This window comes from Musca autumnalis, unplaced genomic scaffold (genome assembly GCF_047663935.1).
Source record: "Musca autumnalis isolate F117 unplaced genomic scaffold, ASM4766393v1 scaffold_1, whole genome shotgun sequence".
Taxonomy (NCBI): Eukaryota; Metazoa; Arthropoda; class Insecta; order Diptera; family Muscidae; genus Musca; species Musca autumnalis.
In genome coordinates this window covers 25687593-25703306 of record NW_027411644.1, presented here as the reverse complement: position 1 = coordinate 25703306, position 15714 = coordinate 25687593, and the positions used below count along the sequence as shown (strand labels likewise).

At 36.6% G+C, this 15714-nt stretch overlaps 1 protein-coding gene across 1 annotated transcript; it reads left to right on the top strand.

Moving 5' to 3' along the window:
* On the top strand, positions 1–13879 carry Sdr (Secreted decoy of InR). The gene is made up of 8 exons (XM_073970823.1): positions 1–933; positions 5291–5575; positions 5637–5874; positions 6007–6363; positions 6423–6827; positions 12917–12994; positions 13067–13229; positions 13288–13879. The coding sequence occupies exons 1-8, from the start codon at positions 412–414 to the stop codon at positions 13745–13747; spliced, it is 2508 nt and encodes an 835-aa protein (XP_073826924.1). The 5' UTR covers positions 1–411; the 3' UTR covers positions 13748–13879.
* The last annotated feature ends 1835 nt before the right edge of the window (positions 13880–15714 follow it).

Here is a 15714-nt window from a genome sequence, read left to right as displayed (position 1 = left end):
AAATTAAAAGAAAGTATTTTATGGTTCCTAAAGTAGAAAAATAATAGAAATAATTTTAATAATAAACACGAAATTCCAAAATATGTGAAATTGAATATTTCACCCAAATAAAAAGTACGCAAAGTTTTTTTTTTTTTCTTGGCGCAGAGAATATCTATTGATTTCGGGGTCAAGTTTTCAATTAAACAATTAACTCAGCTGAGTGAGCAGCAGTAGCAGCATCGGCGACATCATCGTCAACAATACGCCACCATAAGACAACAAATATCGTCCATAGCCAGCCAGCCGGGGAGGAGGAATTTTCTTGCCAGCATCATTTAGTAACCCCAAAGTGAAAAGATTGTAACCAAAAACAAGAACAAAACAAAAGTAACAAAATCAACAATAAGTGAACTCCCAAATGCCAACAAAATGAACATTTTGCCGGTTTATTTTCTCCTTGTCACGAGTTTCCTCTTCTTCCATGTTGTCCCCCATGCAGCAACGAGTCAAGGCCAAGAACCAATTATTTGTAAATCCACCTTAATACGCAACATCCATGACATCGAAAATTTAAGAAATTGCACCATAATTGCGGGACATATAAAGTTGGTCGAATTCGAATTAACTCCTCAAACGCTGGTCACTTTACGACCCTTGAAGTTGGAAGAAATCACCGATTATTTATTGGTATATCGTGTTCATGGTTTGGATAGTTTGGAAAGAATTTTCCCCAAACTCTTGGTAATACGTGGAGTTCGTCTCTTGTACGAGAAATATGGTCTGGTTGTAGTGGAAAATCGCCATATGGAAAATATTGGCCTAATTTCTTTGCTAAGAGTTCTACGTGGTTCGATACGCATTGAATCGAATCCATCGTTGTGCTATACCCATACCATTAATTGGGCATCGATTTTGGGCAATCGCACCAAGGAGTTTCATTATGTAATTAAGGTAAGGTTTCGTTGGGACAAATTCGTAGATAACTTATTATACCGTATATAATTTATCCATTTAGTTCTATAAAGAAGATAACATATTCACTTTATGTGCATAATTTATCTTTGTATTAAGATAACGTAGATTACTAATCCACGTTATGTGGATAACGTAGATAACATATCACCTTTAAGAGGATAACGTAGATCAATTATTCATTTAGTTCGACAGAGTAGAAAATATATCCACCTTATGAGGATAAAGTAAATAATTTACCAAGATATTTTGGATAAAGTATATATCTTATCCACGTTATATGGATAACGTATATAACCTATACACGTAATGTGGATAAATCAGATAACCTAAACACGTTATTATACACAGTAGATAACTTATCCACGTTATGTTGACAACGTAGATAACTTATGCACGTTATGTAGATAACTTATCCACGTTATGTAGATAACGTAGATAACTTATCCACGTTATGCGGATAACGTAGATAACTTATCCACGTTATGTGGATAGCGTATATAACATATCCACGTTATGTGGATAACGTAGATAAATTACGTACGTTTGCAGATATCGTAGACAACTTCTTCAAGTTATGCGAATAATTTAGATACATTATCCACGTTATGTGGATAACGCAAATAACTTATCCACGTTATGTGCTTAATGTAGATAATTTATACACGTTATGTGGATAGCAAAGATAACTTATACACTTTATGTGGATAACGTAGATAAGTTATCCACGTCATGCGGATAACGTAGGCAACTTATCCACGTTATGTAGATAACGTAGATAACTTATCCACTTTATATGGATAACGTAAATAATCCATGCTATATGGACACCGTAGATAACTTATCCACGTCATGTGGATAACGTATATAACATATTCACGTATTGTGGATAACGTAGAAAACTTATCCACGTTATGTGGATAACGTAGATAACTTATCCACGTTATGTGGATAACGTAGATAACTTATCCACCTTATGTAGATAACGTAAACAATTTATCCACGTTATGTGGATAACGTAGATAACTTATCCATGCTATATGGACACCGTAGATAACTTATCCACGTCATGTGGATAACGTATATAACATATTCACGTATTGTGGATAACGTAGAAAACTTATCCACGTTATGTAGATAACGTAGAAAACTTATCCACGTTATGTGGATAACGTAGATAACTTATCCACGTTATGCGGATAACGTAGATAACTTATCCACGTTATGTGGATAACGTAGATAACTTATCCACGTTATGCGGATAACGTAGATAATTTACCCACGTTATGTGGATAACGTAGATAACTTATCCACGTCATGTGGATAACGTATATAACATATTCACGTTATGTGGATAACGTAGATAACTTATACACGTTATGTGGATAACGTAGATAACTTATCCACGTTATGTGGATAACGTAGATAACGTATCCACCTTATGTAGATAACGTAGATAACTTATCCACGTTATGTGGATAACGTAGATAACTTATACACGTTATGTGGATAACGTAGATAACTTATCCACCTTATGTAGATAACGTAAACAATTTATCCACGTTATGTGGATAACGTAGATAACTTATCCATGCTATATGGACACCGTAGATAACTTATCCACGTCATGTGGATAACGTATATAACATATTCACGTATTGTGGATAACGTAGAAAACTTATCCACGTTATGTGGATAACGTAGATAACTTATCCACGTCATGTGGATAACGTAGATAACTTATCCACCTTATGTAGATAACGTAAACAATTTACCCACGTTATGTGGATAACGTAGATAACTTATCCACGTCATGTGGATAACGTATATAACATATTCACGTATTGTGGATAACGTAGAAAACTTATCCACGTTATGTAGATAACGTAGAAAACTTATCCACGTTATGTGAATAACGAAGATAACTTATCCACGTTATGTGGATAACGTAGATAACTTATCCACGTTATGTGGATAACGTAGATAACTTATCCACGTTATGTGGATAACGTAGATAATTTACCCACGTTATGTGGATAACGTAGATAACTTATCCACGTCATGTGGATAACGTTTATAACATATTCACGTATTGTGGACACCGTAGATAACTTATCCACGTTATGTGGATAAGGTAGATAACATATCCATGTTATGTGGATACCGTAGATAACTTATCCACGTCGTGTGGATAACGTATATAACATATTCACGTATTGTGGATAACGTAGATAACTTATCCACGTTATGTAGATAACGTAAATAACCTATCCACGTTATGTGGATAACGTAGATAATTTATCCACGTTATGTGGATAACGTAGATAACTTATCCACCTTATGTAGATAACGTAGATAATTTATCCACGTTATGTGGATAATGTAAATAACTTACCCACGTTATGTGGATAACGTAGATAGCTTACCCACGTTATGTGGATAACGTAGATAACTTATCCACCTTATGTAGATAACGTAGATAATTTATCCACGTTATGTGGATAACGTAGATAACTTATCCATGCTATATGGACGCCGTAGATAACTAACCACGTTATGTGGATAACGTAGATAACTTATCCACGTTATGTGGATAACGTAGATAACTTATCCATGATATATGGACGCCGTAGATAACTAACCACGTTATGTGGATAACGTAGATAACTTATCCACGTTATGTGGATAACGTAGATAACTTATCCATGCTATATGGACACCGTAGATAACTTATCCACGTTATGTGGATAACGCAGATAACTTATCCACGTTATGTAGGTAACGTAGATAACTTATCCACGTTATGTAGTTAACGTAGATAACTTATCCACGTTATGTAGATAACTTATCCACGTTATGTGGATAACGCAGATAACTTATCCACGTTATGTGGATAACGCAGATAACTTATCCACGTTATGTGGATAACGCAGATAACTTATCCACGTTATGTAGCTTCTCTACGTTGTGTAGATAACGTAGATAACTTATCCACGTTATGTGGATAACGTAGATAACTTATCGACGTTACACGGATAACGTAGATAACTTATCCACGTTATACGGATAACTTAGATAACTTATGCACGTCCTACAGCTTATCCACGTTAAGTAGATAACGCAAATAACTTATCCATGTTATGTGGATAGCGAAGATAAATTACGTACGTTTGCAGATATCGTAGACAACTTCTTCAAATTATGCGGATAATGTAGATACATTATCCACGTTATGTGGATAACGCAGATAAGTTATCCATGTTACGTGCTTAATGTAGATAATTTATACACGTTATGTGGATAGCAAAGATAACTTTTACACTTTATGTGGATAACGTAGATAACTTACCCTCGTTATGTACGTTATCCACATAACGAGGTAATTTATCCACCTTATGTAGATAACGTAGATAATTTATCCATGTTATGTGGATAACGTAGATAACTTATCCATGCTATATGGACACCGTAGATAACTTATCCACGTTATGTGGATAACGTAGATAACTTATCCACGTTATGTGGATAACGTAGACAACTTATCCACTTTTGCGGATAACACAGATAACTTGTCCACGCTATGCAGATAACATAGATAACTTATCCACGTTATGTTGACAACGTAGGTAACTTATCCACGTTATATGGATAACGTAGATAACTTATCAACATTAGATAGCTTATCCACTTTATGTGGATAACGCAGATAACTTATCCACGTTATGCGCTTAATGTAGATAATTTATACACGTTATGTGGATAGCAAAGATAACTTATACACTTTATGTGGATAACGTAGATAACTTATCCACGTCATGTGGATAACGTAGGCAACTTATCCACTTTATGTAGATAACGTAGATAACTTATCCACTTTATATGGATAACGTATATAATTTATTCACATTAGATAGCTTATCCACGTTATGTGGATAACGTAGATAACTTATCTACCTTATGTGGATAACGTAGATAACTTATCCACCTTATGTAGATAACGCAGATAATTTATCCACGTTATGTGGATAACGTAGATAACTTATCCAAGCTATATGGACACCGTAGATAACTTATCCACGTTATGTGGATAAGGTAGATAACTTATCCATGTTATGGGGATACCGTGGATAACTTATCCATGTTATGTGGATAACGTATATAACATATTCACTTATTGTGGATAACGTAGATAACTTATCCACGTTATGTGGTTAAATTGGATAACTTATCCACGTTATTTGGATAGGGTAGATAACTTATCCACGTTATTTTGATAAAGAAAATAACCTATCGGTTATTTGATAATTTATCATTTTGTTTGTCTCATTTTTTGCAGAACAACAAGCCGCCGAATTATTGTCCCCTTTGCTATGGTATCAATCCAACAGCTGAAGAACGTCATCAACAATGTTGGTCCCTCGGAAAGCCACAAAAACAAGTCATGGCCGAATATGACGGCAATCAATGCACCGCAGCATGTCCTTCGCAAAAATGTAACAAAAAAGGAAAATGCTGCAGCGGTAACTGTTTGACATCATGTTTTGATGATAACTGTCGTTACTGTTCAACGCTAATAAGCGGCAAGAAATGTGTCCGAGATTGTCTACCACCCAAAGCTCGAGTAAGATGCGAAGTTTTGTATTGTTTTATTTTGTTAAATTTTAGCGATTTTTTTTCCCCAGGCTTTTGGCAGACAATGTGTTGCCGACTGCACCCAATATGGTTTGGTAAAACTCGGTGTCCATTGCCTAGAGAAATGTCCGAAAATGTACGAAACAATTGTGGAAAATGGCAAGGCCACATCATGTTCCCTGAGTTGTAGGGGAAATTTTACCATTAAATCAGCGGAAGATTTGGAGGGTTTTGCTGATTGTACCACACTGCAGGGTTCATTGACATTGGAACTGACAGATTATAATAGTAAGTTGGAATTGGAATTGTCTTTTCCTATAAGTAGTCCTACTAGTCTTCCTAGCGAAAGGCAGAAAAATAGTTTTCGTAAAAGAAGACCCACCCCTTAACCTTCCAAAATGCTGTTTGTTCATGTTTCAGAAACAAATATTGAAGACTTGGAAAAAGCCTTTGGTAATCTCAGCGAAATTACGGGATATTTGAAGATCAAACGTTCGCCTCACATCGTGTCGCTTCATTTCTTTCGAAGTCTACACACTATTGGCGGACAAATCCTCATCGACAATGTCTATGCCTTGTATGTTGTGGGAAATGATTATTTGGAAGATCTGTGGAACACCAATCAAAGGGTTCAAATAACCAAGGGTCGAATATTCTTTCACTTGAATCCCCGACTCTGCTATAAAAAAATTGCCCAGTTGCGTGAACAAATAAAAGAATCAAATCAAATCTCCATAGCAGACGTTTCAATGAATTCAAATGGAGAATTGGTTGTGTGTAAGTATTTGAAATGTAGATCTAAGTTTGCGGAATATAATTCCATCTTTCATTTTTAGGTGACAGTGAACTGCATGAGTTAAATGTCACCACCGAAGCCGTAAATGCCCATGAGGCCCTCATTGTTATAGACTTGCTGCCGCCCGATGCTCTCCAACCTCTCATTGGTTACGTGTATTTCTATCGTGAGGCACCCAAACGTAATATCAGTAAATATGATAGCCGTCATGGTTGTGGCCAGGATAATTGGTATATGGACACCACAAACAGTACACAACGCCGACACATCTTGAGAAATTTGAAACCCAATACCCAGTACGCCTATTTTGTGAAGACCCTGACGATTGTGAATTATCATTATTTAATTGATGCCAGCTCGGATATACAATATTTTCGCACGGCACTTGCCAAGCCGGGACCTTTGGCCAAAATCTACTATCGGCCATTGTCACCAAATGAAATTGTGAGTATCAGAATTATCCTAAGCAATATGAAGGGTTTTTTAGGAGTTATATAGATAGATAGTCTACTGGAGAAGACCTTAAAAGGTCTTTTGTCTACTATAGAAGACTTGAAAAGGTCTTGTGTCTACTAGAGAATACCATAAAAGGTCTAGAAAGACCTTAAAAGGTCTTCAGTCTATCAGAGAACTCCTTAAATTGTCTTTAGTCTACTAGAGAATATTTTAAAATGTAATTTGTCTTCTATAGAAGCCCTTAAACGGTCTTTTGTCTACAATAGAAGACCTGAAAAGGTCTTCCGTCTGCTAGAGAAGACCTTAAAGGGTCTTCCGTCTATTAGAGAATACCCTAAAAGGTCTTCTGTCTACCTGGGAACACCATAAAAACTCATCTATCTATTAGGAAAGACCTTAAAATGTATTCTTCTACTATAGAAACCCCGAACAGGCCATCTGTCTAGTGGAGAAGACCTTAAAAGTATATTGTCTACTAGGGAAGACCTTAGAAAGTCTTCTGTCTACTAGATAACATCGTAAAAGATCTTCTGTCTAATATAGAAGACCTTAAACTATCTTTTGTCTACTATAGAACACTTTAATAGGCCTTCTCTCTACCTGATAACACCATAAAAAGGAAATACCAGGAAATACCTTAAAATACCTTCTAGTCTAGTCTTCTATCTACTAGGAAAGGAAACCATAGAGGACTTGATAAGGTCTTCTGTCTACCTGAGGGGAAAGACCTTAAAAGGTCTTCCGTCTACTATAGAAGGCCTGACAAGGTCTTTTATCTAACTGAGAATGTCATAAAAAGTCTTCTATCTAGAGTTCTATTTACCTAGATAGACCTGAAAAGGTCTTCTACTAGGAAAGACCTTAAAGGTCTTCTGTCTACAGGATAACGCCATAAAATGTGTTCTATCTACTAGGAAGGACCTTAAAAGGTCTTCTGTCTACTATAGAAGACTTGAAAAGGTATTCTGTCTAGCTGAGAACATAATAAAACGTCTTCTATCTATTAGGAAAGATTTTAAAAGGTCTTCCGCCTACTAGAGAAGACCTTAAAATGTCTTCTGTCTACCTGAGAACACCATAAAAAGTCTTCTATCTACTAGGAAAGGCCTTAAAAGGTCTACCGTATACCAGAGGATACCTTAAAATGTCTTCTGTCTACCTGACAACACCATAACAAGTCTTCAATCTACTAGAAAAGACTGAGAACACCATAAAAGGTAATTTATCTACTAGGAAAGACATTAAAATATATTCTGTCTACTATAGAAGACCTGAGATGGTCTTCTGTCTACTATAGAAGACATGAGAAGGTCTTCTGTCGACCAGAGAACACCATATAAAGTCTTCTATCTGCTAGAAAAACCATTAAAAGGTGTTCCATCTACTCGAGAATACCTTAAAGGGTATTTTACCTACCTGAGAACTTCATAAAAAATCTTCTATCTAATAGGAAAGAGCTTAGAAGGTCTTCGGTCTTCAATCTACTAGGAAGGACCTCAAAATGTTCTCTGTCTACTATAGAAGGCCTGAGAATGTCTTATGTCTACCTTAGAACACCACACAAAGTCTTCTATCTACTAGGAAAGACTTTAAAAAGGTCTTTCGTCTACTATAGAAGACCTTAAAAAGTTTTTTACCTGCCTGAGAACACAATAAAGAGTCTTCAATCTACTAGGAAGGACCTTAAAATGTTCTCTGTCTACTAGAGAAGAAATTAAAAGGTCTTTTACCTACCTAAGAGCACCAAAAAAGTCTTCAATCTACTAGAAAGGACCTTAAAATGTTCTCAGTCTAGTATAGAAGGCATGAGAAGGTCTTATGTCGACCTGAGAACGCCATATAAAGTCTTCTATCTGCTAGAAAACCCCTTAAAAGGTCTTCCATCTACTCGAGAAGACCTTAAAGGGTCTTTTACCTACCTGAGAACACCATAAAAGTCTTTTATCTAATAGGAAAGAGCTTAAAGGGCCTTCCGTCTCCTAAAGAAGACTTTAAAATGTCTTTTACTTACCTGAGAACGCCAGAAAAAGTCTTCAATCTACTAGGACGGTCCTTAAAATGTCTTCTGTCTACCATAGAAGACCTGAGAAGGTCTTTTGTCTACCTGAGAACACCATAAAATGTCTTCTATACACTAGGAAAGACCTTAAAAGGTATTTTACCTACCTGATAACACAATAAAAAGTCTTCAATCTACCGGGAAGGACCTTAAAATGTCTTCTGTCTACTACAAAAGACCTGAGAAGGTATTCTGTTTACTTAAGAACGCCAGGAAAGACGTTAAAAGGCCTTCCGTCTACTGTAGAAGACCTTAAAGGGTATTTTACCTACCCGAGAACATCATAAAAAGTCTTCTATGTAATAGGGAAGAGCTTAAAGGGCCTTCCGTCTACTAAAGAAGACTTTAAAATGTTTTTTACTTACCTGAGAACGCCAGAAAAGGTCTTCAATCTACTAGGAAGGGTCTACTATAGATGACCTGAGAAGGTCTTTTGTCTACTGGTCTTCTGGTTACCTGAGAACACCATAAAAACTCTTCTATCTATTGGGAAAGACCTTAAAATATCTTCTGTCTACTATAGAATCCCCGACCAGGCCTTCTGCCTACTAGAGAAGGCCTTAGAAGTATATTGTCTACTAGGGAAGACCTGAGAAAGTCTTCTGTCTACTAGATAACATCGTAAAAGGTCTTCTGTCTCATATAGAAGACTTTAAACTATCTTTTGTCTACTATAGAACACTTTAAAAGATCTCTACATGATAACACCATAAAAAGGAAATACCAGGAAATACCTTAAAGTGACTTCTGTCTACTACGGAAGACATTAAGGGATCTTAGGTCTACTAAAAAATATCTTAAAATACCTTCTGTCTACCTGAGAACATCGGAAAAAGTCTTCTATCTACTAGGAAAGGAAACCATAGAGGACTTGATAAGGTCTTCTGTCTACCTGAGAGGACAGGCCTTAAAGGTCTTCCGTCTACTATAGAAGGCCTGACAAGGTCTACTATCTACCTGAGAACGTCATAAAAAGTCTTCAATCTAGAGTTATATTTACCTAGATAGACATGAAAAGGTCTTCTACTAGGAAAGACCTAAAAGGTCTTCTGTCTACAGGATAACGTAATAAAATGTCTTCTATCTACTAGGAAGGACCTTAAAAGGTCTTCTGTCTACTATAGAAGACTTGAAAAGGTATTCTGTCTGCCTGAGAACATAATAAAACGTTATCTACTAGGAAAGGACTTAAAAGGTCTACCGTATACCAGAGGATACCTTAAAATGTCTTCTGTCTACCTGACAACACCATAAAAAGTGTTCAATCTACTAGCAAAAACTTTAAAACGTTCTCTGTCTACTAGAGAAGACCGTAAAAGGTATTTTACCTACCTGAGAACACCATAAAAGGTAATTTATCTACTAGGAAAGACCTTAAAATGTCTTCTGTCTACTATAGAAGACCTGAGAAGGGGTTTTGTCTACCTGAAATCACCATAAAAAGTCTTCTATATACCAGGAAAGACCTTAAAAGGTATTTTACCTACCTGATAACACAATAAAAAGTCTTCAATCTACCAGGAAGGGCCTTAAAATGTCTTCTGTCTACTATAGATGACCTGAGAAGGTCTTTTGTCTACTGGTCTTCTGGTTACCTAAGAACACCATAAAAACTCTTCTATCTATTGGGAAAGACCTTAAAATATCTTCTGTCTACTATAGAATCCCCGAACAGTCCTTCTGCCTACTAGAGAAGGCCTTAGAAGTATATTGTCTACTAGGGAAGACCTTAGAAAGTCTTCTGTCTACTAGATAACATCGTAAAAGGTCTTCTGTCTCATATAGAAGACCTTAAACTATAGTTTGTCTACTATAGAACACTTGAAAAGGTCTCTACCTGATAACACCATAAAAAGGAAATACCTTAAAATGACTTCTGTCTACTACGGAAGACATTAAGGGATCTTAGGTCTACTAAAAATATCTTAAAATACCTTCTGTCTACCTGAGAACATCGGAAAAAGTCTTCTATCTACTAGGAATAGAGGACTTGATAAGGTCTTCTGTCTACCTGTGAGGAAAGGCCTTAAAAGGTCTTCCGTCTACTATAGAAGGCCTGACAAGGTCTACTATCTACCTGAGAACGTCATAAAAAGTCTTCAATCTAGAGTTATATTTACCTAGATAGACCTGAAAAGGTCTTCTACTAGGAAAGACCTAAAAGGTCTTCTGTCTACAGGATAACGTAATAAAATGTCTTCTATCTACTAGGAAGGACCTTAAAAGGTCTTCTGTCTACTATAGAAGACTTGAAAAGGTATTCTGTCTACCTGAGAACATAATAAAACGTTTTCTATCTACTAGGAAAGATCTTAAAAGGTTTTCCGTCTACCAGAGAAGACCTTAAAATGTCTTCTGTCTACCTGAGAACACCATAAAAAGTCTTCAGTCTACTAGAAAAGACTTTAAAACGTTCTCTGTCTACTAGAGAAGACCGTAAAAGGTATTTTACCTACCTGAGAACACCATAAAAGGTAATTTATCTACTAGGAAAGACCTTAAAATATATTCTGTCTACTATAGACGACCTGAGATGGTCTTCTGTCTACTATAGAAGACATGACAAGGTCATCTGTACATGCGAACATCATAAAAAGTCTTCTATCTATTAGGAAAGGCCTTAAAAGGTGTTCCATCTACTAGAGAAGACCTTAAAGGGTCTTTTACCTAGCTGAGAACATCATAAAAAGTCTCCTATATAATAGGAAATCGCGTAGAAGGTCTTCGGTCTTCAATCTACTAGGAAGGACTTTAAAGAGTTCTCTGTCTACTAGAGAAGACCTTAAAATGTCTTCTGTCTACCTGAGAACACCATAAAAAAGTCTTCTATCTACAAGGAAATACCTTAAAAGGCCTTCCATCTACTAGAGAAGACCTTAAAGGGTCTTTTACCTACCTGAGAACATCATAAAAAGTCTCCTATCTAATAGGAAAGCGCGTAGAAGGTCTTCGGTCTTCAATCTACTAGGAAGGACTTTAAAGTGTTCTCTGTCTACTATAGAAGGCCTGAGAATGTCTTCTGTCTACCTTAGAACACCACACAAAGTCTTCTATCAACTAGGAAAGACTTTAAAAGGTCTTTCGTCTACTAGAGAAGACCTTAAAAGGTTTTTCACCTGCGAACACAATAAAAAGTCTTCAATCTACTAGGACGGACCTTAAAATATTCTCTGTCTACTAGAGAAGACCTTAAAAGGTCTTTTACCTGCCTGAGAACACCATAAAATCTTCAATCTACCAGAAAGGACATTAAAATGTTCTCCGTCTACTATAGAAGGCATGAGAAGGTCTTCTGTCGACCTGAGAACACCATAGAAAGTCTTCAATCTACTAGAAAGGACCTTAAAATGTTCTCCGTCTACTATAGAAGGTCTGAAAAGGTCTTCTGCCTACCTGAGAACACCATAAAAAGTCTTTTATCTGCTAAGAAATACCTTAGACCGTCGTCTACTAGAGGATACCTTAAAATGTCCTCTGTCTACCTGAGAACACCATACAAAGTCTTCTATCTATTATAAAATCCCTTAAAAGGCTTCCGTCTACTAGAGAAGACCTTAAAGGGTATTTTACCTACCTAAGAACACAATAAAAAATCTTCTATCTAATAGGAGCTTAAAAGGTCTTCCGTCTACTAAAGAAGGCTTTAAAATGTCCTTTACCTACCTGAGAACACCATAAAAAGTCTTCAATATACTAGGAAGGGCCTTAAAATTTCTTTTGTCTACTATTGAAGACCTAAGAAGATCTTCTGTCTACCTGAGAACACCATAAAAATCTTCTATCTACTAGAAAATACATTAAAAGGTCTTTTACCTATCTGAGAACACCATAAAAAGAAGAAGGACCTTAAAATGTCTTTTGTCTACTATAGAAGACCTGAGAAGGTCTTCTGTCTACCTGAGAACACCATAAAACGTGTTCCATCTACTAAAAAAGACCTTAAAATGTCTTCTGTATACTACAGAAGACCTGAAAAGGTTTTCTACTTTCCATATAATTGCTTTTCATTTTTTTAATAGAAATACATTGGTGGCCTCCCCGTACTCCAAATGGCATCATCAACAAATACCTGCTAAAATATGATGTGGCTGATGGAAGTATGTATTATCCCACACCTGCATACCTTAGAAGTTGTTTGTGTAACGATTTGTCCTTTATTTATTCCATAGATCACACGGCCATACCGATCATCAATAAACCTTTTGCCAATTTCGACAATTGTCGCTGTCCGAAATTGGATCCTCAACTCAGTGGTCCCTTGCCTGTGGATACGGATTACTATAATGAGGTACAGATGACATATGGTGCGTCCCTTTATAATTTTATTTTTGTGTAAGTACGACCAGAATCACAACAACAATCATTAATTAATTCCTCTCCCGTATTTCAGTCCCGACAAAAACAAGACAACAGCTGTGGAAACTCAAAATGAGGCGGTTGACAACTTTCAACGGATACATGAAGAAATGTTCAACAAATCCGTACAAGAGCAGGATTATCGTAAAGAAGATTTCGAAATAGCAACTCTGCCTGATATTTGTAATACCACCACCCGTCCCACCATCAGTTATAAGAAGGAAAACAATTGTGTTGAACGGGAAGAATTTAAATCGGATTATGAAATATCGGGCGATACGCATTTCTTTATTTTAAAGGGTCTACAACCTCACACCATGTATCGCATTAGTCTCAGAGCCTGTGTGAAGGATTTAGCCAACGGCTGTGGACCTGAAACGATTCTCTGGGCGGAGACAGTGAGCAAAAGTTTGGGTCAAATTTTGGAAAATTTGAAACTAACACCACCCGCTTCAGTTGGTGTGGCTAGTGTTTCAAATAAATTATTTGTCTAGCTGTGGAGAATCACTTCTAGAAGAAAAAGAAGATAATTAGAACCTTTATTTCCCCCCTGTAAATACTACCACCACTCGAATGCATGCCGAATGTAGAGTACTCAAATAAAACTAGTGATTGCAAATCCACAATGTGACTTTTGTGAATTTTGATTGTAAACAACTGGAAGTGTCAACGAAGTTGTTGTTGTTAGGTATATTATCCACAGGCGCCATCTATACAACTTCCAGGCTAACTAAAACTGAATAGCTGAGACAACACCCTTTTATTTATAACCCAATTTAAACTGTTCATAAATGGCAAATCTGTTCTCAGCAGAATATTCGGTGAGCCAAAGAACCACCGAATAATAAACTGGTCATCTTAGAAAAAAAAAAAATAAACAAATTGACTTTTGCGGGTTCTGAAATGAACAACAACAACAAAAATGGTTTTTGTAAAAAATGAATGAGCGGAGCGGATAAGAAGAACAAGAACACATGAGGTATTCCATTCCTATATAGGAGACCTAACATGAGGTCTTCTGTCCTATAGGAGACCTAACATGAGGTCTTCTATCCTATAGGAGACCTCAAGTCAGGTCTTCTGTCCAATATGATATCTCTTGTGAGGTCTTCTGTTCCATAAGAGACCTATTCAATAGGAGACCTCAAGTAAGATTTTTCTATTTTAAAGGAGGCCTCAAGTGAGGTCTTCTATTTTATATCAGACCTCACGTGAAGTCTTCTATTTTATAGGATACCCCAGGTGAGGTCCTCTTTTTCACAAGAGACCTCAGAGAGATTTTCTTTTCCATATGAGACCACAAGTGAGGTCTTCTATTCTATAGCAGAACTAGGGTGAGCTCCTATATTCCATACTCTGGGTGAGGTCTTCTATTCCATGGGAGACCACAAGTGGTTTTCTTTGCTATAGGAGACTCCAAAAGACGATTTCTTTTTCATAGGAAACCTCAAGTGAGGTTTTCTATTCTATAGTAGACTTCACATAAGGTCTTCTATTCCATAGTTGTTGTTGTTGTAACAGAGTTTATTATTGTATGTTTGGGTGTTCGTTCTTTTGCTCAATCTGGCTCTCCAGTTCCAGGAAAGTGGTTGCTTCGATGGGATGTAACCACAGATCCTCTGGAGTTGGATGAGGTTTGGCAGGGCAGTTGAAAAGGTGATGTGTGTTGTGCGGGCTCAGGCCTTCTGTCTATCAGAGAAATTCTTAAATGGTATTTTGTCTACAAGAGAAGATTTTATAATGTCTTTTGTCTTCTATAGATGTCCTTAAACGGTCTTCTGTCTACAATAGAAGACCTTAAAGGGTCTTTCGTCTACTAGAAAATACCCTAAAAGGTCTTCAGTTTACCTGAGAACACCATAGAAAGTCTCCTCTCTATTAGGAAAGACCTTAAAATGCCTTCTGTCTACTACAGAAGACATGAAATGGTCTTCCATCTACTAGAAAATCCCTTAATAGGTCTTCTGTTTACCTGAGAACATCATAAAAAGTTTTCTATCTACTAGGAAAGACCTTAAAATCTCTTCCGTCTATTATAGAAGGCCTGAAAAGGTCATAAAAAGTTTTCTATAAACTAGGAAAGACCTTAAAAGGTCTTCCGTCTACTAGAGAAAAGGGTCTTCTTTCTACCTGTGAACGCCATAAAAGTCTTCTATCTGCTAGGAAAGACCTTAAAATGTCTTCTGTCTACTATAGAAGGCTTGAAAGGGTAATAAAAAGTCTTCTATCTACTAGGAAAGACCTTAAAAAGTCTTCCGTCTACTAGAAAACGGGACTTCTGTCTACCTGAGAACGCCATAAAAGTCTTCTATCTACCTATACAGATCTTGAAATTTATTATTTTTCTTACAGCAGACCTGAAAAGGTCTTCTGTCTACCTGGTGACACCATAAAAGTCTTCAATCTACTAGAAAAGACCTTAAAAGGTTTTCCGTCTACTAGAGCATACATAAAAAGGTCT

Bases quoted from the DNA above. Each gene is read 5' to 3' on its own strand.
- Sdr (XM_073970823.1), top strand. From the start codon at position 412: ATGAACATTTTGCCGGTTTATTTTCTCCTTGTCACGAGTTTCCTCTTC. The intron at 5,576-5,636 runs GTAAGATGCGAA...TTTTTTCCCCAG, and splicing joins GTCTACCACCCAAAGCTCGA to GCTTTTGGCAGACAATGTGT. The intron at 5,875-6,006 runs GTAAGTTGGAAT...TTCATGTTTCAG, and splicing joins GGAACTGACAGATTATAATA to AAACAAATATTGAAGACTTG.